The following is a 24,424-nucleotide window of genomic DNA, read 5'->3' as shown; positions in this document are numbered from 1 at the left end:
TATTTACGCTTCCCGGTGCCGTGCCGGTTTTGCCGTAAAACTTCGACGGGCCATAACTTCTTCTATAACTCGGATTTCGGCGTTCTTTATATGTATGGAAACCTTGTGACATACTCCACAACTTGGTTAAGATTATTTATTCTAAATAATCTTTTGTCGAAAAGTCATTTCCGACCCCTATTGCCTCTAAATTGACTAGCCCGGATCTACGGGCGTTACAAGTATGCTCCGTGTACTCAGAATAGTTGACCAAGTTTACTCGTTGACCTTAACCTTTGACCAAATTTTTGACCAAGTTAGACCTAGGGGTATCTTGGGTAATTTGAGCTATTAATTGAGATTCGGTCCTTGGTTTTGTTAGGTGATCGTTGAGTTAATTTTTCAGAACAGAGATTTATTCAGCTTGTATTTCGACTGAGAAGTGAGTTTTCCTTATTGTACTTGCGGGTCGAAGGCACCAATGTCGGCCTAACAGATTATGTATCATGTTATAGGATGTTGTTATGTTGTAATGACCTATTAAGATTTGCATGTTTATATGTTTGTTGGTATATGTTTATCTGTTACAAGTATGTCAATATAGTATGGTTGGGTTGAGGTTGTACTTCTTTTTGCGGTAGCCAACAAACCCAGTAGCAATCCAGACATAAGTGGTGGGCTTCGAGGGAAATATATAATTATGTTGTGGGCTCAGGAGCAATCTAGATTTGAGTTGAGGGCCTGATAGGCATGCCAGACTTATACTATAGGCTCGGGGGTAATCTGGTCGTTTAGAGGTGGACCCAATATATGTTATTATATGTATGTGTGTGTTGGTACTTTGAAGGAACTCACTAAGCATTGGCTTACAGTTTTAGTTTATTGTTTCAGGTACTTCTGAGGATTGTGGGAAAATAAAGGCGTGATTGTGCACATCTTCCAGTTTTATGTCACTAGGTCTTGAGGAAAACTCTGATTTTGAAATAATGCTTTTAAAACAATGACTCTTTTTTTAAACAATATTGGTTAATGGTTGATTTTGAAAATTTGTAATTTCCTTTATTTTTGGAGTGTTACATTAGTAAATATAGTACGATTCATCTAGTACAAAATCAATGAATTATTTGTTTCTTTATCCAACTAACACTCCTAGTGGTAGTGTTCTTGTGGAAACAACTTGTGAGACTCTTTCACATTTCCTTAGATGACCAACAAAGTTTTCAATGAGATGATCACTATCCTATCTCATCCTATTGCCCAGTCGATTCACAGCTTCGTTTTATGGGAGATCTAAATACTTGAAAGGTTCCAGACTCATGTTCATATGAAGCCGCTCTTACCATGTATCATGGTTTAATCTGAACAGTCTATTAGTACACACTCATTGCAACAGATATGCACATCACCTAGTGATGTATTCATCATCTATCTTGATAAACAATATTTGCATTAATCATAAGACTTGTGATCAAATGATTTCAGAATCTGATCCAACTGGATACTTGGTAATGCGCTTCTCATTTATGTATCCAAGACTATTATACATTTCACCCAAACCTTTTGGATGTATTTGAATAAGTACTTATTATGGTAAATCTAAACGATCCATTAGTTAGACTAACTTCAACAAATATTCACACAATAATACATCTTATTCAAATATTTGAATCAACTTTGAACTATTGTTACTATACTTGCTTTATATATTTCATGACTTTCTTTTAACATGTTAGAATGTTCTACATCTAAACTATCCATTAGTTAGACTAACTTCAACAAATATTCACACAATAATACATCTTATTCAAATATTTGAATCAACTTTGAACTATTGTTACTATACTTGCTTCATATATTTCATGACTTTCTTTTAACATGTTAGAATGTTCTACATCTAAATAAGTCGGAACTATCTCATGAAACATAGTATAAACAATTTCAATTATATGACCATAAACTAAACATTTAGGAAAATAGTTGTCTTTTGATCCTATGAACAATAGCAAGGGCTTGGCATTCATCACCAAAGTTATCTTCTCCATGTTTTAGTCCCCTTACTTCATTTTAGTCACTAAACATTCTTTCAAATTTCGGTACTTAATCCTCAACAAAATACTTAAAGGATTAGAAGTTATTTCCAGTGGTATTATTAATTAATATATCTAATTGAAGATTAAACACTAGGGAGAACAAGTTGTCTTCCGATCCTATGGATAGTAGCATGGGCTCGTAATCCATGATCAATTTACCTTCTCTATGATTCAGTCCTTTCACCTCAAATATATATTTTGGGCATGTATACTTTCTTATCCTTTTCTTGTTATGGAAACGAATAGCCATCAGAAGATATCTTAGAATAAGCCTTCCTTTGTATTTGACATTTAGGCCTAGATTAGGTATACCAACACTAATCACCCTTTAACCCATGGGCAAGTGTCTTTCTTCTTCTTTACATTTCTATTCATGATAGTAAATATATGGGAGTGTTTTGAAGTTTGAATTTCTATGATTGGCTATGTTAGTTCCAAAAGGAAACCTCAAAAGGCTACAAAACTCCTCCATTGACATTCCAAGTTATTCATATCAAAATCAGAATCAACTAATTATATGTATTTGTCAACTAGTTTACTAACCCTAGTCAACTTCTAACTCAAGGAAATTCCATTTTACTTCAATATGTCAGTTTACAATGTACACTTGATAACTGCTCTTTCTGATGGATTAGGATGCCGTGTTTGGAGGAACCTTAGGAAGCGCTTTATCAAAGGCATGATCTTTCTTTTTGTTTATGAGAACTATTCCCAAACTAAGAATTTAGACAAGATTGATCATCCTAATAGTTAATCTTTTAAGAGGTTTTGAAGCAATAGATTTTAGTGGATACGATTATAGACATCGTTCAATATCAATTTCCTCTATAATTTGTTTTACTTATCCTTAGAAAATAATTACCCTAAATAAAATTATTTAAGAAGGCTAGGATCCATATACGGCTTAACGGTGTGTAAAGAGATGTCGTAAACACACCATAAAGTTATTTTGGTAGGAAAAGCCCTTTACCAATTTCGATCACCATGAAATTCCTAGATCTTTGAGATTCATTTACTATCAATGGCATGTTAATCTCGGATTATGTTTATCTCGGATTCAATGATGGGGTCGCCACGGATCACTGAACAGTTGAGGAATCATCCATACAAAATTGTGTGGTCCCTGGCTCAAGTTACACTTGAGATCCGCAAGTTCCACATTGTTCTCTATTTATATTCTTAACTTGACATATCGGTTAACCACATGAGCTCCATCAACAAGTTATGGAGAAAATGTGCAAATTTTATGGATAACATAATATTCACATTAAATAGATTGCGAATTAAACATTCAAAATCGCATGGTCCCTGGCTTAAGTTACGCTTGAGATTCGTGAATTCCACATCATTCTCAACTATATTTTAGATTGATACATCGGTTAACCACACGAACTCCATCAACAGAATACAAAGAGAACCTACAGCTTTTATGGATAATATAAGATTTACATTCTATTAATAAAATGAGATTTTGTTTTATACTTGTTTTGATAATACTTTTAGATTGACCATTATCACTATCAAACCATTTCGGTAACTCTATTCTGAAAATGCAATAGGTCGGTGAGGGTGGTAAGCGTGAAGCATATTAAAAACCGACCTCGTTAGGAATCAAAAAGACCACCTTAAACCCCTACATCAGAATGGGTGAACCTAGTCATGGTAAGATTAACAATGTCAATATTTATATATACGATGACGGATGTTGTAACTTTCTTATACATATAATATACAATTCTAATATATATATATATATATATATATATATATATATATATATATATATATATATATATATATATATATATATATGGGTCAATTTAAAACATTTTAATTTTAGTTTTCTATTATTAATTCAAATTAATTGTGATGGCACAATGTAATAATTAACAAATCATAATGGGTTAATATTCAAATTTATAAATCTAAATTATAAATAATATTAAATATTCTAATTTAAATCATCATTAAATAATAATAAATAAATATTCAATTTAAATCTCTATTAAATAGTATTTATTATTTTCCAGATTTTATACAATTTAAATTTGTTAATAATTCATATCATAAATCTTCAAATTTTAAAATTTTAAAATATACAATGAAACACTAATTCAGGCGGCTTACGTCGTGACCAGAAGCTACGATTAGGTCTCTTTAATTTTCAATTTTTCTTCTAATTTTCAATTTCAAACAAGCATTTATAGAAATTATGGATTAAGGGTGCTAGTAATTATGAACCAATGACTCTGATACTATTATTGTGTTTTCTATACATCAAATATACTTAAACTAAGTAGAGAAAAAATCAAAGTATGATATATCTAAGTGTAAATGTACCCTAGGATCTATGGCTTCATACTAATTATAGCTACCATATGAAAACATAAAACATAAAGAATAAAAACATATCTCTTATGTAGCCATTGATCTCCATGCTTCACATCTTATCCTCCAAGAAGTTGCTTGGTTGAGAGGACCCTAACCAAAATCCCTCCAATGGTATCACATCCAATTAATTGTTAACCATAATAAATAATAAATAAATTTATCTTTTATTTATTCTACTCAATTTAGATATTTTATTAGAAATATTATCATAGTTAATGACCTTGTACACTTTTTCCAACATATACTACTTGTTATGTGCTTATGTTTTCATATGATTGTATGTGTGCGCACTAAGTTCTGCTTATCTGTTGATGTTTAACACATTTTCAGAACTTCGGAGAAAGAATCTGACATTACACCCATCGAGAGCAACCCATTGTGCTCTCCCATGAATCTTTTAAGGACCTTTCGAACTATTTTAATTAAAGATTTTTGCTATTTATGTTTAAGAAATCTATATCATATTTAAAAAATTATTATTTATTGAAATATTAGTTTAAGTTTTATGAAAGTTTATATTCAGTAATTATTGTTTTAAATAAAAATTAAGGTGTTACAATGTATTTATGTATATATATGTATGTACATAGATACACACACAAATATATATATATATATATATATATATACACGCACACGCTCACACACAGGCAGTCCGGTATCAATGGGTACACCGCCCCACCCATGCACTACTAGCCAAATGCATACCTCCTCTAGGGATGTCAACTGAGGCAAACGGGGCAGGGAGTGCATCTCTCGCCCCCGCCCCCGAAATTTCCGTGTTCCCCCGCCCCCGCCCCCGAATCCCCTTTATTACCCCCGCCCCCGTTCCCCCACCCCCGATTGATTTTGGGCTACTTTTTTTTTAGATTAAAAGAAGTTGTTATTTTGGCTAAAATAAACTATTTTTTAGGTAACAAATAATTATTTATAGCAGAATTTATATGTTAAAAATAAAAAAATTATGTCATTTTAAAAAATTATACTAACAACTTAAAAACATGTTTTTTGATGAATTTTGAAAACTCAAAATCATATTATTGTTTATTATATTTATATAATTAATATATGTAAATATATGTGTAATTTATTAACAGGATCCCCATGGGGATTTCGGGACGGGATTACCTACCCCCGCCTCCACCCCGAAATTAAAACGAAGGTTAACCTTGCCCCCACCCTCAATTTTTTTTTTTAAAAATCTCCCAAACGGGATAAAACCCTACGGGACCTTTTGACATCCCTAACCTCCTTAATATGTCTAAGCCAAAGAAATGTGACGATTGCTTCTCTCCGTCTCCAGCAACTAGTTTTCGGATGTTTTTTAAGACAAGTATAAATAGCTTTTATATCTTCTTCATTTTCACACCGATATTTTCCACAATCTTCTATACTCTTCATTTCTGTGCCATTATTTTCACTTAAAAATGTTTCCATCACCACAAGATCGAAGACACGACAATGTTACCAAAAAAAAAAAAAAATGAGTTCAAGCTGCGACAAGGAAAAAGATACGATTTCACAAGATCCACCTCAATTTGATCTCTTCAAAACAAATTTTAGCCCAATATTTTGGCAACAATAGCTTCAATGTCCATATCAAATGCAATTTAACCCAGTATTCCTGCAAATATGGAGAGAACAATCATACATCGCCGTCTTTTGGACAACATGATATGGAAGAACAAGTACAAAAGATAGATAACACCCCCAACCTAATAATCTTTTTTTTTTGGCTACATAATGTAGATAAATAAAAAAGGATGGAAATTTCTATGTGTATTATAATCTAGCAAATCCTTTGCTAAATTATGAAATTACATTAATAAATTTGGCTACCTAAAAGGCAAGCACCATTTGACTTGAGTCAAATCAATTACCAACTTTGGCCATGAGAAGCAACCATATCTCCTACCATAAGTAGCAATGGAAGCTTCCCCATTTCTTCAAATGGTCACTAGGCTGGCCACCATTTATGATATATGTGAAGCTTGAACATGTTTTTCTTATACCTCACTCGTTTTCTTTATCCATGTAGTCTGTTAGAAAGCTCAAGATGAAGTCATCAATTTCACCTTCAAGTACTGAATCAGTGTCAGAAACCTCAAAATTCGTCCGAAGATCCTTCACCATTCGATAAGGCTGCAAATTGTGATCACATGAAAGAAGTGTGAAATAATATAAACAAGTAATATCCAACATTCAAGATTCAACTATCAAATGTCGACTCTTTAACGCCAGGTTGTACTCCATTTGACAAACATTGACCGGATTGAAGCATATAAATATGACAGAAACTGCAATTTTTTGTCCAACCAAAAAAGATAAGACGAAGGACTCGCTATCGATCTCTCGTCTGTGCAAATGATGTAAATGCCCTCCTCACCCTCATCATTGAAAAATAGCCCTAAAAGGTTAACTAGTAGAGTGTAAATTTTGATCACGTGCAAAAAGTGAAAAACAAGATAACGAAATAATACCTGACACCCAAAATTCAAATGTCAACTTTTTAAAATCTCATGGACATGACATGACATGACATGACTGGTTGTATAAAATTTGTTGTGGACTGAAACTAGGACTAAGACTCATGTCAAAGTGACATAATTTTCAATCTTTTGTCCTACCCAAAAAGGTGGGGGCGTGGGGCAGGGACTCCCTCTCGTTCTCTAGTTTGTGAAAAAAGACGTAAAAGCCCTCATGATTCTCATAATAAAAAATAAACTTCACATACATGTAGTACATAAGATCGTATTTGATTTCCCCAACTATTATCCGTTAAAGACTGCGTATATTGTGAATTCATTTGCGCCTGGCGAGCCATCTCACGTTGATCCAATCGCGATTGTAGCACCGCCATTGCCGAGGCCTTGTTCTGGTGTTGCGACCTAAAAGAAGTTGGTCAACGGTCAATGGTCAAAGAGTGGGGAGTAAAGGGGCGATTTCGTAATTTTCTACCTTTCGTTTTGGCAGGCGGCGGTGATTCCGGTAGGTATGTGAGTTATCCTTACAGCACTGTCTGTGACATTGGCATGTTGGCCTCCGGCTCCACCGGATCGGTATCTTTCTATTCTGAGATCTGATTCGTTGATCTGAACATGGTGAGATCCGTCACCTAAAATGGGTGTCACCGCCACGGCGGCGAAGGAAGTGTGGCGGCGCTTGGCGGCATCGAATGGTGAGATACGAACTAAACGGTGGGCCCCAACTTCGGCTTTTGCGTATCCGTACGCGTATTCACCATCTACTTTGATTGTTGCCCGCTGATCAAAAAAAAAAAAAAAAGTTCAAGAAAATAAAAGTTATAAACAGCCATTGTTGTTGCAAAAATGCAAAAAAGAACAATGGATCAAAAAGATACTCATCCGTGTCTTCTTTTTTTTTTTTTAAATTTTTTTCTTCCGTTTCTAGTTTGACAAAAGAAAATAAAGATGAAATGAGAGATGATGCATGTTAAACCTTAATTCCTGCAATCTCACCACGCATTTCATCCACAACTGTAACTCCATATCCACGGCGTTCAGCCCACATTTTATACATTTGCATCACCATACCCGCCCAATCCATGCTCTCGGTCCCACCTGCCCCCGCTTGAACCTAACATATCCAGTCAGCTATATATCAGTGTTTCTTCTTGACTTAATACAGACAGAACGACTTAATAAAAAAAAATAATAAAAAGAGGCTCTGGTTTTGGCCCATTAACTCCTAACCTTTTACCCAAAGGATATCATCCTCATTTACTTTCTCTTTTAGAAACAACTTTTTTCAGGACAACAACCAATGGGTAAAAACATGATCTATCAAATTATTATCTAAAATACCCATCCACTAAAGCAAGAACGTTTTTTTTTTGTATGCAACCAAAGTTTTTTGAATTTAAGCATAATATACAAAACTTACCTCTATATAACAAGAACAAGAATCATGTTCCCCAGCTAGCAAAGCTTCAAGCTCCTTTTCTTTCACACTTTGTCTCATCCTCAATAATGCTTTTACCGATTCCTGTGACACAACAAGCATGAGTTAATAGCAATACTCATGACAACGACGAGGCTTTTCAGTTCCTAAGTTCTTTTTCCAAACAGCACTTAATGAGAAGAGAAAGAAACAGGGTGTGAGGGCCCACAGATTCCAAATCATGATCTTCTTCTTCACGAGCCAGCTTGATCATGTCAATATGCTCGATTAATTCTTGCTCAAGTCCATTAACTAACTTCATTTTACCCATGAGTGACCCATGTTCACGGCTTATTTTCCCAGCATGAACAGGATCATCCCATAAATCAGGCTTTTCTAATTGAAACGATAGCATCTCCAATCTTACTTTTAACTTCTCCCACTGTTACAAAAGAAAATAAACCATTACAAAAGTGGGAATTTGATCATAAGTGTACAATATCACTCCAAACCGAAATCAAATTACTCGATCTAGAGTAATTAATCATTTATCATTCAATTTTATAGAGAGACGTAAACCTGCAACCGTTTCTTGATAAGGCGAATGGATTGAGCAATTGCAGATGCATGACTCTTCCAGTCACTCTCACTCTCATCAAGAATCGTCCACTGGTTAGCGACAATGGCGTCTACTGTAAGTCCATCGGCGGTGGACGGCTGGACAGCTGCTTGAGTACTGAACAACAGCCGTGTATTGTTCAAGCTACACCCACATGAGAAATTCAATCTTTTATTGGAAGTTAAAGAAACCCCAGATGCATTCTTCGATAGAAATTCAAACTTGGAGGCATGATGTTGTGGTTTATCGATGGAAGAGTAGAAATTGGTGGATTGAATTTGGGGATTAGAAGAAGAGAGGAAAAACTTGGAAATTGACTGGTAGCGAGATATAATGGAAGATGATCTTTTATTATACGCCTTTCTTAGTATGTTTGATGACATAATTCGTGGTTTTTGTGAACGATCTGGCCTCAGATTTGAAGCTTTCTTCAAGTTCGCAAAAACCCCAAAATCATGAAAGAACAGGGTTTATACTTTATGTAGGCCCTTAGTTTCAAATAGCTCCCATTTAGTTAAAAGAATATCAATTTACCCCTTGTGTCATGTTGAATGCTTTAAGCCAATAACCATGATGCTCTTTCGCTTTCCTCTGCCCTCAATCAACCTCCGTCCTCCTTCCATCTCCCCAAATTCCACCGCCGTCTTTCGATCTCTATTCATGGCGGACCAACACCGATGCGATTCCCAGAAAACCGATTGGGATAAAGACCCCAAATATTTAGAGAATTACCCAGTGCCACTCTCCCCGTCATTGCCAGCCATATCTAAGGACCTCGAGCTGAGGAGAGCCATGTCAGCTTCTTCTAAATCAAGCCTCTTTTCTCTCTCTAGAAGTGATGTCCTCTTCGAAGACGAGTGGCTCATCGCCTTGAATAAACCCCAGGGGGTTTACTGCGAGACTATTTTAGCTTCTGTCCCGAGTCTACTCAACGATTCTTCAAATGAGCCAGAAGAACTCGGTGAGCTTCTTTTCATAGTTGTTTCAAGTTATCCTTCCTTCATTTTACTTTTAAGCTTTCGAATTTGATACGAATTCTTACAAATTTGACCATTTTAGTGATCTGGGATCAAACCGAATAACCCTAAGTTCTTGAAAGAACATTAATGATGGAAATTATGATATGTGTGCGTTCATAGGTACCCAACCAAAGAAGCATGAGCTCCATCTTGCAAACAGACTAGATCGTGATACAAGTGGCGTCATATTAATCACCAAATCACATAAAGTAGCTGCAAAACTGGTGAAAGCTTTCACGGATCATAAGGTCAGAAAAACCTACATTGCTTTCTGTGTCGGGCAGGCACCAAATTGGAAAAAGATCACCATTAAGTCAGGCCATGGTCGATCAAAGTTTGGAGCTTGGCGTGTCTATGCTGCCCGGGACGTGGGTAGGCTGCTGCCCGGTGGATCTTCCATTAAAGACATGGAAACTTTATTTGAAGTGTTATCAGTAAACGGAAAAGAAGCCTGTAAGGATTTGAGTGAATTAGATTTGGTGGTTGAAGAGAAATCTTTGATTGAATTTGATGGAAATAAGTTTGAGGTTTTGGTGAGAGCTTATCCTCGAAGTGGAAGAACACATCAAATTCGGTTGCATTGTCAATATCTTGGGATTTCCATAAGAGGAGATGTGAAATATGAAGGTGTTTATGAGTGGAATGGGAGTGTTTATGATGGACATCAACTTCATGCTGAAAGCTTGTCTTTTGAGCATCCGATAAGAGGCTCTCCTATTGTTGTTCGGGCTCCTTTGCCTTTGTGGGCTAATAAAGTGATTTTGTAAGTTATATATGAGTATTTCTTTTTGAGCTAACAAGAAAAGACGACTTAATGTATATTTTCACTCATTTTTTAGACATTTACTTGTGAACTACATGTTTGATAGCTCATGTAATTTGGCTAGAATTGTTTCCAAATGAAAGAGGAAATGTTGTATGGGGAAATGTTGTTTCAAAAATATTTTATAATCATGACATACTTGGAGAAATCGAAAGTAAAGGTAAACAAGCGCAAAGTTGTAAACATCTAAGACTTATTGGGGAAAACCTTGTTGTCCTAACTTTCTTTATTAAGTCGGTTATTCTGTATTAAGTTAAACAGAAACACTCATCTAAATTACTAGATTAGGTCATATATATAGGTGTTTCCTGTTTACTTAATACAGAAATAACGACTTAATATAGAATATCCGAGAAATGAGGCTTTCCTCGTTAAGTTCTAACTTTTTTCAAGTTTTCCTTTATTTATTTTTTACTTCCATTTTCCCAAGTGTGACATTATTTTCTCAAAAAACTTAAACGTCAGTTATCCATACAACACATACTGGGAAAAAAAAATGAGGCCTAAGTAACTATATCAATGAAACAATGAAACTACTTATTGAGATAAGTAATTGTATGATTTGCATCAAAATCTTTGTTTACCGGTTTCCCATATGTACACATAACCTTAAGATGTGTATCCTGTACAGCCAAATGCACAAGAACTAGCAACATAATATCATTTATTTTTGTATTTTAGCATTGTTTTATATTTCTTTGCATTGTACATTGAAAAATCTATCCGGTTATAGTGCTATACTTTCAACTCTTATATTTTGAACAATCTATCCAATTATAGCTATTAAAATTTACTTTTTATTTGGATGCATTAGTATAATTGGGTAAAAAATTTTAAAATAAAATATTTGTAGTATTAAAGAATGTAAAAAAATGCAAATACAAAAAAATGGAAAACCGGAAAACTGAAAAAAGAAAACCAAAAAACCAATATTGTGGAAAAAAAAAAAAAGTTTTTGGTAGATTTTAGCGTCTCCGTTTGATTTGGGTTTTAGTCAAAAACTGATCCATAGTATTATGTGTACCCTCAAATTATTACCAAAACATTTATCAGTCTATGCACACATAAATTCATAAGCAATGTTTTAAAAAACGATTTTTAGTTAAACCGGTATGGTGATCGGTTTGCGGTTCAACCGGTTTGACCACGAGTAAACCGGTTTCTATAAATTTCATTGTTTTTGTATTTTTCTACACATATATACATACATAAATTTAGAATTTGATATCCACAAGTTCAAACATCAAAAATACACATAAAAACTGTTATATAATAAAATGCTTCATTGACAAATAGTGAGGTTAAACCTCATATAAATACGGATACATAAGAGACCTAATTTAAACTCTAAAGGGCTTGGGCCTAAACACTAATCACTAACATCCCCCCGCAGTTTGATCGGGAGGGGGACGATTAAACTGGAAAAACAAAAGCATATCATAAATGAAGACAACGACAGCGACGGTGGCAGAGCTATAAAGATGATGGCTAACAACAACTGCTTGTCAGAAAAGGAGAAAGAAGAAGCAGTGGTTCCTTTGTATAAGAAGAGAGGAGCGGCGGTAGCAACGATCATCAAGTCGGCGGTAAAGGAGTCCAAAGAAAAGCAGTAAGAAAGAAAGAGGGTTCGAGCTGCGGCGGACGAAGCCTATTCTGAATGAATTAGAAAATAGATCTTAAGAAGAGGCAAGTTAAGGAGAAAGCCAAAAGCTTAGAGGCAGGAGCCATCCGACGAGGAGACATATGCAAATGAGGCAGTAGAAGAAGTCGATGTAAGAGCTCTAGTTTGGTGTCGGCGGCTATTTTATTATTTAGGAGGAGAAAAAAAAAACAAACGAAGGGAATATGAAGCATAATGAAGGCACCTCCGACGACTATGAGAGAATGTCGTCAGAGGTGGAGGGCGGCGGTAGCGGGTTGTGATCAGCAGTAGGATTTTAACCTAAAGCTCTGATACCATGTAAACTCTTTAGAAAAGGTCAAAGATTTCATTGATAGGAGTACCGAATATATACAACAAAAAACTACAAAACATGAAAAAAAAAAAAACTATTCTAATGTAAGATATTACAAAATATTATTATATAAATAATATATACAACTAATATGCTAGTGATTAGGGTTTAGGCCCAAGCCCTTTAGGGTTTAGATTAGATCTCTTATGTATCCCTATTTATATGAGGTTCACTATTTATCAATGAAGCATTTTATTATATAACAAGGTATCAAAACTCGATCGGTTGCTAATGGAAAAAGTCAACAAGTTGGAATAGATTGTGACGAGACTTTTAGCCTGGTTGTCAAACCAACCACTATACGTACAATTTTGAGCTTGGTCGTATCTCGCGGTTGGCCGATTCACCAACTTCATGTGAAGAATGCTTTCCTTCACAGGGACCTCCATGAGACGGTTTAAATGTTTCAACCACCTGGCTTCACCGATCCACACCATCCTAATCATGTATGCCTCCTTAAAAAATTTCTATATGGTTTGAAACAGGCACCCCGCGCTTGGTACGATCAATTTTCTACATACATTACCAAGTGTGGTTTTCGAAGCACTATTAATGATAGCGTACTGTTCGTCTACAACAATGGTTCTAAGATGGATTATTTGTTACTTTATGTAGATGACATTATTCTGACAACATCGGACACCACTCTTTTGCATCAGATCATTCAATCTTTATTCACATAATTTGCTATGTTCGATCTTGGCAGGCTTCACCACTTTCTCGGCATTAATGTCACCAACCAGAATAATTGATTATTTCTTTCTCAAGCCACTTATTCCAATGACATACTTTCTCGCGCTCACATGTCCGACTGAAAACCTTCAGCTACTCATGTGGATATCAGTTCCAAACTCAGTGCAACGAGTGGAAACCTTTTACCGGACGACTCTCTTTATCGCAGCATGGCCAGCACGCTTCAGTATCTCACCATTACCCAGTTGGAACTCACATACACAGTGCAACAAATCTGTCTTTTCATGCATGCACCATGGGAACCACATATTCAGTTCTTGAAACGTGTCTTGTGTTATCTTAAAGGAACTCTTCATTACGATCTCACCATTTCTCCCTCCAAGTCGAACAACCTTGTTGCCTATTCTGATGTCGACTGAAGGAGGGGGGAGGGGGGGGGGGTTCGGACTCTCGCCAGTCAACATCCGGATATTGTTTTTTTTTTGGGTGACAACCTTGTTTCATGGTCTTCAAAGCGACAACACACAATTTCCCGTTCTAGCATCAAGGCTGAGTACCGGGGCGTCGCTAATGCTGTTGCAGAAACTTGTTTGTTGCGCAACCTATTGTTGGAATTATTTGTGCCTACTCGCAAAGCCACATTTATCTATTGCGATAATATTTATGCAGTGTACTTATCATAAAATCCAGTTCAACATCAACGGGCCAAACACATGGAGCTTGACATTCATTTTGTACGAGAAAAGGTTCACATTGGTGTTGTATGTGTACTCCACATACCGACGGACTACCGATACGTAGACATCTTTACCAAAGGCCTGCCTCGCCAGCTTTTCACTCGTTATCAATCCAGTCTATTTTTGCGTCCTTCTCCAACTCACACTGAGGGGTGTAATAGTTGTATATATTATTTATATAATAATATTTTGTTGCATCTTAGATTAGAATAGTTTGTTTCCTATTTTATATATTTTGTTGTATAAATTCGGTACTCCTATCAATGAAATCTTTGACCTTTTCTAAAAAGTTTACAAAAACAAGTTGTAGATCAATCTAAATACATTAAAATAACACATAATCATAAGGTTTACATCAATCTATGTGCATTAAAAAGAAAATAAAATATAATACTAAAACAAAATAAAATCTTAAATGAATACAAACGCATCAAAAAAAAAATCATAACATTTATCATGTGCTTTTGTTCAGAAAAATCTTAATCGATGTGAAAAAATCACCAAAGTTTATTATGCAAAATGTTTCAATTTCGTGTGTTTTTATTCATTTTAACCGGTTTGATTTAACATGTTCAACCGGATTTTTGTAAAAATTAGTTGGTTCGTTCTAGTTCAAAAATAGACATAAAACTTGTGATAATTGAACCGCTCCCTTACCCGGTTCCCGGTCCAACTGGTTCGACCGGCCTGTTCAAACCGGTTTTTAAAACATTGTTGATAAGTGAATTATTACACAAAATAGAAAAAGAAAAACGCTGGTAATAAATTAGAAAAATAGTACTCTTAGAACTATATTACATAAACCTAGAGTTACATACATAAAAAAATGGATTGGAATGTTTATGATCTAATCTTATCCAATTTAACTATTGGTTCGGGTTTAAGCCGAACAGATTGTTTATTGATACCGTGTAACGTCTGATTCTTGGTATGCATTTTATTATAATTTATTCATTTTTGAAGCTACTCGACGAGTTGGGAGCCCTAGACTCGTCGAGTAGGAACGAGATAAGACGCGGGATTTAAGTCGCCTACTCGACAAGTTGAGATGCCTTGACTCGACTAGTAGGGCTGTCAGGATGAAACCCTAATTTTGGTGTTTTGCATCCTATTTAAGCATCTTAATCCCCACCTTATGGCCTCATTTCCAGCCTCCAAGTGCCAAACCCTAATCCACAAAACCCTAGATCTAAGTGTTAGCTTGTGAGCCATTATTGAGTGATCTTTGTCTGATTTGAAGCTTTTAGAAGAAGAAGAAGAAGCTAGAGGATTCTAGGAGAAGATTGCAGATACAGAAGCAACATCTCATCCTCTTCATTTTCTAGTAAGAAAGCCTCAACCTTTCTTAGTAGCTTGTTAGATCTCCTTCTTGTCATGTCATGAGGTTTTTGGTCCAAGAACCTTAGTCCTTGGGACATGGACGTCCCAAGTAATCTACCTTTCACATCTGGGGTCTAGAAGGGGTTTCATGACATAAAGGTGAAAAATTTATGACCATGGAAACCCCATGCAAACTTTAAAGTGTTATTATGGCCTTTTAAACCCCAAAAGGTCGTGCATGGAAGGAAAGTTAGGAGCATTACGTGTTCAAATGATGTCTAAGGCCTAGATCTATGTTAGTTTAGTTTGAACTATTGTGACTTTTGGACCAATATCTATGTCCTAGAAAACTAGGGTTTTAGCTAAACCCATTAAGAAGGATTAATGACGAAACTTTACCCTTAAAAGGGCATTTCCAATACGTAGATGAAGTAGGGAGTTTAGATCTAAAAGGGAGAAGCTTAATCTTTTAAGATGGCTCAATCAGATTGGGGAAATCAGCGAGTCCAAAGAGGGACTCAATGAGTTGATTCGTTTTGTCCTGATTCAGTTTAAGGTAGAACTCGATGAGTCTGTGAAGGTACTCGACGAGTTGATTCGTCAAATCGCAACTATAGGTAGCTAGGGAACTCGACGAGTTAGGGGGTGACTCGACGAGTTGGATCGCAATTTTAGTGTTTTGAGTTATAGAACTTGGCGAGTTGATGAGTCAACTTGACGAGTTGAGTCAACCCAGGACGTTGACTTTGACCAGAATGTTAACTTTGATCAGGGGTAAAATGGTCATTTTACCCTAAGAAGGATTATCATATTTTGACTAAGTGTTATTGTGATAATGATAGGCGGAGTGTCGTTAGAGCAGCCGTCAAAGATTCCTCATGAGAGACTTCACAGCTACCTTACGGGGTAAGTTTTCATCTAGTAGGAACGGGTCGAAGGCACCAAGGTCGGCCAGTTTATGTATGATAGTATGTTTTGGATTAAGGTCCGATGTCGGGCGGGGCCCGATGTAGGTTTATATGTTTCTGGATTTCGATCCGATAACGGGGCGGTACTCAAAGAATGTTAGTATGCTTGATGTTTTTGTGATTCTTGCATGTATATATATATATATATATATATATATATATGTGTGTGTGTGTGTGTGTGTGTGTTTCCGGGCTACGGTCCGATGTCGGGCGGGGACCGAGGAATGTGTATATGTTATAGTTAAGTGGTTATGCTTATGTTATGTGTATTAGTAGTTATGCTCATATGTATGCTGAGCTTTGCTCGATGTTGGGCGGGGCTCGATGCCAAATGCGGTCTGATGCCGGGCGGAACCTGATGTCGGACAAGCCGATGTCGGGCAGTGCTCAAGGTAGCAGGGTGTGACAACTCGAAATTTCCATTCTGTACAAGTCATATCCAGCCAATAGAAGTAGAACAATTATAGTGAATCTCAAGACTTTTGGATATAAGTTTGAGTATTCCAGGTTTTACCCTTAAGGAGATATCAGGAGAGTGGATGCACTAGGGTTTTGTGCAACACGGTTATTCCAAAACTCTGTGATATTAGAGTTCATTACGGGAATAAAATATTTTCTGCCAAAAATCCCAGGACTATATATAGAAATCTGAACCATATTCAGTCATTAGTTACAATTCCAACTAGAGAAAAGCCAAATTCTCTCTCACGGATCTTCGGGTTTTCATCCCAAATCGTAAGTACTTCTATATAGTTGTAATATATAGCTTCAATTGTGCCTAATAACATCAAAATCGGATCAGAACCCCAAGATTTGAGAGTTTACCGCCTAAGAACACTTGGAGAGTAAACTCTTTTATAAGGGCCAAAGTGTTCCCAATGACCCTCCAAACCTTGGAAATGAACCTTGAGACTACCCATGACATGTTTAGACCACAAAATCATTAAGATACAAAGGTTGAAAGTGAGTTCATAGCCAAGGATGTTCTTGGGTTGTGAACTCCATTTTTAGGTGACAAAATGCCCTAAATGCCTTCATTGAACCAAGAGACTAGCATAGCACATTACCTTGATGTGTCTAGGACCCAAAACAATCAAAATACCAACACCCATAGGTGTTCACGGCCGCAAACACATGACCAAATGGTACATGGGCTGAAAACTCAAGTTAGGGGTGTTTTGATGCCACAAACACTTCCTAAGGCTTAGGCTTGAATTTATACATGTACCCTATTGAGTTTAGGACTAGTAAACACTATTAGAACACCAAGAGTAAGGTGTTCACGGCCCAAGTAGTTCCAGGGCCATGAACTCCAAACAATAATGCCAAATGGTGCTATAAACTCTTCTAAAGCCTTGTACACTAGCATAGTTTAGTTCCTAGTTAAATTAGGGACTTGAAAACACCACAAACACCCATCTAAGGGAGATTACGGCCGTATTTGATCCGGTTGTGCATGGTCCTTTTGGGCTGCCTTCACCATAGCAACTTGATGGATGATTTGTTAAAAGAGAGTAAATATTATAAGGAATAATATATGGTTATTTGATTAATATAAGTCATAGATTAATTGGAATTAATTTGGTGACTTAAAGAGATTAATTAAATAAAGGGGTATAAACTGTCAATTGTTTGATAGTTAAACTTTAGACTATAAATCCATTGGGATATGCTTTGGACGAATTCTATGAGATATAGGATAGCTAAAATCTTCCAAAGGCTTATCTATGGAATGGATTTGGATAGCCTTAAGAGAAGATTATCCAATTAGGGTTTAGGTTGTAACCCTTAAGGAGTCTACAAGTATAAATAGACCCTAGGGGTGAGGGAATTCAACACACCATCAAAAGTAGAGATACTCTGGCCGAATTCCTCCCCTCTCCTCTCTCCTAAATCATCTTGCTTGCTATTGGTGTTTGTAAGCCATTAGAGGAGTGACATTTGTGACTCTAGAAGCTCCAAGACAACAAGATCAACAAGGAACTCAAAGGTATGATTCTAGATCTGTTTCAATGTTGTTATTTAACCTAATTAGCCATTAGAAGTCTTGGATTCAAAGCATGTTTAATTAGAAAGCCTAGATCCAAGCATTAGGGTTTTGCATGCGCACATAGGAAAGTTCTTATGGCTAAAACCCATCAGTTTTGATGCCACAAACACTTCCTAAGGCTTAGGCTTGAATTTATACATGTACCCTATTGAGTTTAGGACTAGTAAACACTATTAGAACACCAAGAGTAAGGTGTTCACGGCCCAAGTAGTTCCAGGGCCGTGAACTCCAAACAATAATGCCAAATGGTGCTATAAACTCTTCTAAAGCCTTGTACACTAGCATAGTTTAGTTCCTAGTTAAATTAGGGACTTGAAAACACCACAAACACCCATCTAAGGGAGATTACGGCCGTAATCTCCATGGGATTTGGTCCATGGGTCGTGAACTCCTCAAAGGAGTTAAAAAGAAGCCCAAACACTTGTTTAATCCTAGAAGCACTTCACCACTTTAGTTGTAATAGCTTTGATCTTCATTTAGAGCCCAATGGAAAGTTTACGGCCAGGCGTTTACTCCCCTGGGCCGTAAACTCCAACACACATGGTCTCTTGACCATAAACTTTCGTATAAGGTCTTGCACTCCTTTGTTGCAACCCATTAGCCTCCTAGCACTTGACCAAATTGTTTTCCTCGCATTAGGATGTTTATACATGTTTAATTAGTGTTATAATTACTAATTGTTTATATACATATGCCTTCATATGTAATTAGGACCATTGTGTGTGTCTAAAGTCTTCACTTGACACCTAGCAGTCCTACCTCTTCAGTTCATCCGTATCACTCACAACAGGTGAGTTCATACCCCTTAATCAATGTTTTAACTGTTTTTAAATGTTTTATGGGGGGGGGGGGGGGGAGGGGGGATACAAGTAGAATCATGTTAGTTACTATATCAATCACATGTGATTAGTAAATAGCATTCAAATGATTGGCTACTCATTAGTCGTTTTACCAAACAGTTTCCTTCAAGTGTTTTTCATAAACACTTTATATGTTTAAAACTCCTTATTAAACTGTACATTTTACTCTGTATGTTTCATTTCAAACTCATTTACAATTGTGTTTCAAACAAATGTTTCCTTATACTTAAACTGTTTTTTATCAAACCCATGCTTTCAAACCGTTTTATTGATTGACAACAAGTCAATCTTTTCTTAGATAATAATTATGTCCAAAGGTTTTACAAAACTTATTTTATGCTTTTATATTATAAATTGCATTCCTATATATGTATAGTTATATAAGAAATGTTTAAAAGACTTAGGAAGGCTATCCACCCTATTTCCTTTTCGTGCTTGAGATGTGGTCTGGTGGGATATCGGGTACCCGTCCGAAGGTCGTTTAAATATTAGTTATATATCATGTGTACATATATAGTCATAAAGGTTCTTCTAGTTCATTCAATACCCTTGGGTAGCAAGGGTATACGCCCATGTTCATACGTACCAGTTATATTACTAGTAAGCTACCATAGGGGTAGTTTAGGAAGATACTAGAACTATTACTAGTACACGATATCATACAATGAGTCAGTTCATTCATGAGTCAATACTTGCTAGATAGAGAGAACATACATTACAGTTAGTATACACAGTACATTACTATACATGCTAGATAGAGAGAGAACACACGTTACAGCTAGAACACACAGAACATTACAGTACATTACTATACTATTACATAGATATGTTTTGTATGATTACGCTTACATGAGTACGTTTACATATATACGTTTCCATGAGTGCGGTTACATATACTTTGATAGGATAGACATCACTAGGTGCTATAGCATAGAACTGATGGGTTTTGAGCATTCTAACACTTCCTAAGTGTACATGCAACCCTAATAACCTTGGATCTATGTTTGTCTAATTGTCATGCAAAGTTGAATTCCAAGGTTATATTCCTATCTAGCATACATGGGGAACAATTTTAACATAAAGCATAGATAGAATAACTTACCTTGTTGTTGTTTGTGTTCCTTGAAACCTTGTGAGCCTAGCACCCCAAGTGTGATGCCTCAAATGCTTCACACAACACCAAATGCTCTTGGAAGAACTTATGAGAGAATACTCACTTCTCAAAATCGGCCAAGCCCTCTTTATTCTTAGTGTAGCCGATTTTGGGTGGAGAACATGTTACTTATATAGTGTTGACACATCTAGGGTTAAACCCTAATGTGTCATGACTCTTCATTTCCATGACCCATGGGTTTGTAACTCCCATGGAGCATCCATGGAGCATCCTATGGGTGGAACCCAACTTGATAGTCCATGGAGCCTTTTAGCCCACTATACAAGATATGGATGATTTACATAATCAATCCATATATTTAATTAGTTATCTTTTGATCACTTAATTAATTCTAAATTAATTCTTGATCAAACTAATCAAATAATATTATTAATATATTAGAACTTATAATATATTAATAATCTCCAAGTGTTATTTCTCTCATTTAGTCTATCCAATTGCATGGTGCCATGCAACCAAAATGGACCATGCCGGGTCGGGTCAAGTACATACCAGAAATAGTTATGGACTTAGACACCTTATCCAACAGTCTCCCACTTGGATAAGTCTAATAACTATTACTGCAAGTATGACTTCAGGAACCGATCGGCAATCGTATCTCTTTTCAAGGTTTCTCGAAACTGAGAAGATGATGGTACGCCATTTAAGATAAGTGATCATATAATCCTCTGTTCTAGATATCAGTCGGACAAATACATGGAACAATGTCTTACTTATTGTCCAACAGTTTGTTTCCCGATTTGCGATTTGTTTGACAAAGAACTTCATTGAACACATCAATTTAGTTCTGACCGGGCCCGGTAGATAGGTCAAAACAAAATCATCGAGGGGCCCAGATATCAGCTTCTAATCCAAGAAGGAACAGATAAACTTCGACTCATATGTTTGTTCTACTACTCATTGAATTACACATAAGAGCGCGATTTTATAACATCGAGTTACCAATGCGTTTTTCGTACAATCAATGCATAACCAACTTGTAAGTAACAAATCATATCTCTAGGTTTAAAGATTTATATGATATTACCGTCTCACGATCACTCGAGATAGAATTCCATGAAGTGATTCCAGTGAGCGTGGGTTGAGTCCAATGCTCAGAACTTATGAGCACTCATGATTGTTGTAGCCTTGTCCCAGACCTCTACAACCAAACATGACAGTCTTGATTCATACCTACTTCCGACATATGACCGACTGTGGAGGTTTAAATAATATGTTATACCAAACAAAATTATTCTGGAAGTCAAAACATGCAAAAGAAATATAGTAAACGATCGACAAGAGATAGCAACACTTTACTCATAAATAAAACACTTTTATTCATCATCAAATGTCAATTACACTTTACAAATTTCGAGGTTATCTAACTACTAAATCTAATATCATCCTTCAGCCCTATGCTCCGAGCATGCTGGAGATGCTTAACCCGAGTCAGTCCCTTCGTGAGGGGATCTGCCGGATTCTCATCTGATGATACCCTCTTTGCCACGAGGAGTCCTTCTTCGATCCGATGTCTGATGAAATGGTATTTTCTGTTGATGTGTCTGGATCTCCTGTGATCCCTTGGTTCCTTGGCTAAGGCAACAACACTTTCACTATCACAGAAAATTTCCATTGGCTCTTTAATAGCTGGTACAACTCCAAGGTCTCCAATGAAGTTCCTCAGCCATAACGCCTCCTTTGCCGCTTCGCTAGCTGCAATATACTCTGATTCACAAGTAGAATCTGCCACTGTCTCTTGCTTGGAACTCTTCCAAGAAATTGCTCCTCCATTTAGGGTAAAGACCCAGCCCGACTGAGAGCGGAAGTTATCCCTATCAGTCTGGAAGCTAGCATCACTATACCCTACAACTTTCAAGTCATCACTCCCACCGAGGGTAAGGACCCAGTCCTTAGTCCTTCGTAGGTACTTGAGAATATTCTTTACCGCAGTCCAGTGTGCCTTGCCAGGGTTCCCCTGAAACCTGCTAACCATGCTCAAGGCAAAGGCTACATCAGGTCGAGTACACGTCATAACATACATGATCGAACCTACAGCCGAAGCATAAGGTACTCGACTCATTTCTGCTATCTCAGCCTCAGTGCTAGGGCGTTGTGTCTTACTCAACTTGGCGTTACTCTGGATGGGCAACTCTCCTTTCTTGGAGTCTTGCATTCTGAATCTCTTCAGAACCTTCTCCAAGTAGGTACTTTGACTAAGTCCAATTAGTCTTTTACTCCGATCTCTCAAGATCCTTATCCCCAAAATATAGGCAACTTCACCAAGGTTCTTCATAGCGAAACACTTTCCAAGCCAGGACTTTACTTCCTGCAGGGTTGGAATGTCGTTTCCTATGAGTAGTATGTCATCCACATACAATACCAAAAAGCTAACTATACTCCCACTAGCCTTGACATATACACAAGATTCATCTTCACTCCTAGAAAAGCCAAATTCCTTGACCTTTTCATCAAAGCAAAGATTCCATCTGTGAGGTGCTTGCTTTAATCCATAAATGGGTTTCTCAAGCTTACACACTCTATTAGGGTACTCGTTGCTGACAAAACCCTCTGGCTGACTCATGTAAACATCTTCAGCCAACTTCCCATTAAGGAAAGCGGTTTTGACATCCATTTGCCAAATTTCATAGTCATGAAATGTGGCTATGGCTAACAGAACCCGAATAGACTTAATCTTGGCTACCGGAGAAAAGGTCTCATCATAATCCACTCCAGGAATTTGAGAGAAGCCCTTTGCAACCAGTCTAGCCTTATAAGTGTGTACTTTACCATCCATGTCGGTCTTCTTCTTGAAGACCCATTTGCACCCTACAGTCTTTCGACCTGGTACATTCTCAACCAAGTTCCAAACTTGATTGTCATACATGGATTGTATCTCGCTATCCATAGCCTCTTTCCATTTAGCAGACTCGGGGCCTGCCATGGCTTCCTCGTAGCTGTTAGGGTCATCTTGACTTACTAGTGTCTCATCACTAATAAGTGTCTCACCTTCTGCAGTAATATGGAATCCATAGTAATGCTCAGGTGCACTCCTAACTCTCGTGGAACGCCTCAGAGGTACAGATTCGTCAATTGGCTCAACAGGAGTTTCCTCCTCAAGTTGAGGGCTAGAGTTTGAAGTTCCTTCACCACTTGACTCTTGAATTTCTTCAAGATCAATTTGTCTCCCACTGTCTCCTTGGCTTATAAACTCTCTTTCTCGAAAGACTCCTCTTCTTGCTACAAAGACCACATTGTCACTAGGTCTGTAGAAGAGGTAACCAAAGGATTGCTGTGGGTAGCCGATGAAAATACACCTCTCGCTTTGGGGTTCGAGCTTATCATGAGTCTCGCGTCTCACGAAAGCCTCGCATCCCCAAATCTTGATGTGGTCTAGTTTAGGTACTTTACCAGTCCACATCTCGTGAGGAGTTTTGGAAACTTTCTTTGTAGGGACTAGATTAAGGATATGGGCGGCAGTCTCTAAGGCATACCCCCAGAATGAGATTGGTAGCGAAGCTCGACTCATTATGGAACGAACCATGTCCAACAAGGTTCGATTAAGCCTCTCAGCCACACCATTCAACTGCGGTGTCCTGGGAGGTGTCAATTGTGAGACAATCCCACATTCCTTTAGATAGTCGAGGAACTCTGAACTAAGATACTCACCACCTCGATCGGATCGAAGCATCTTAATGTTCCTGCCCAATTGATTCTCGACTTCCTGTTTAAATTCCTTAAACTTCTCGAAAGTCTCTGACTTATGCTTGATTAAGTAGACATATCCATATCTACTGTAATCATCAG

The 24,424-nt window shown here is 36.9% G+C and overlaps 2 protein-coding genes across 4 annotated transcripts; one reads left to right on the top strand and one right to left on the bottom strand.

Annotated features, from left to right (window-relative positions):
* Positions 1 to 5,834: 5,834 nt before the first annotated feature.
* Positions 5,835 to 9,522, bottom strand: LOC145004636 (Peptide chain release factor 2). 3 transcript variants are annotated; one of them, XR_013662418.1, is made up of 8 exons: positions 8,940 to 9,522; positions 8,590 to 8,802; positions 8,364 to 8,465; positions 7,920 to 8,057; positions 7,419 to 7,723; positions 7,195 to 7,348; positions 6,300 to 6,602; positions 5,835 to 6,084 (listed from the first exon to the last, which is right to left on the bottom strand). XR_013662418.1 is itself a non-coding variant. In XM_078963597.1 (8 exons), exons 1-7 carry the CDS (start codon positions 9,360 to 9,362, stop codon positions 6,474 to 6,476), a joined length of 1,464 nt encoding a protein of 487 aa, XP_078819723.1. In that variant the 5' UTR covers positions 9,363 to 9,522; the 3' UTR covers positions 5,835 to 6,084; position 6,473. The 3 variants fall into 3 exon arrangements, 2 of the variants coding, with proteins under 2 accessions (XP_078819723.1, XP_078819722.1); XM_078963597.1 differs by having other exon boundaries at positions 6,473 to 6,602; XM_078963596.1 differs by lacking the exon at positions 5,835 to 6,084 and having other exon boundaries at positions 6,094 to 6,602.
* Positions 9,510 to 10,855, top strand: LOC145004637 (Pseudouridine synthase family protein). The gene is made up of 2 exons (XM_078963598.1): positions 9,510 to 9,940; positions 10,119 to 10,855. Exons 1-2 carry the CDS (start codon positions 9,550 to 9,552, stop codon positions 10,763 to 10,765), a joined length of 1,038 nt encoding a protein of 345 aa, XP_078819724.1. The 5' UTR covers positions 9,510 to 9,549; the 3' UTR covers positions 10,766 to 10,855.
* Positions 10,856 to 24,424: the final 13,569 nt, after the last annotated feature.

This window comes from Lactuca saligna, chromosome 7 (assembly GCF_052625555.1).
Source record: "Lactuca saligna cultivar CGN05327 chromosome 7, ASM5262555v1, whole genome shotgun sequence".
NCBI classification, from domain to species: Eukaryota; Viridiplantae; Streptophyta; class Magnoliopsida; order Asterales; family Asteraceae; genus Lactuca; species Lactuca saligna.
This window is presented reverse-complemented; position numbering and strand designations above follow the sequence as displayed.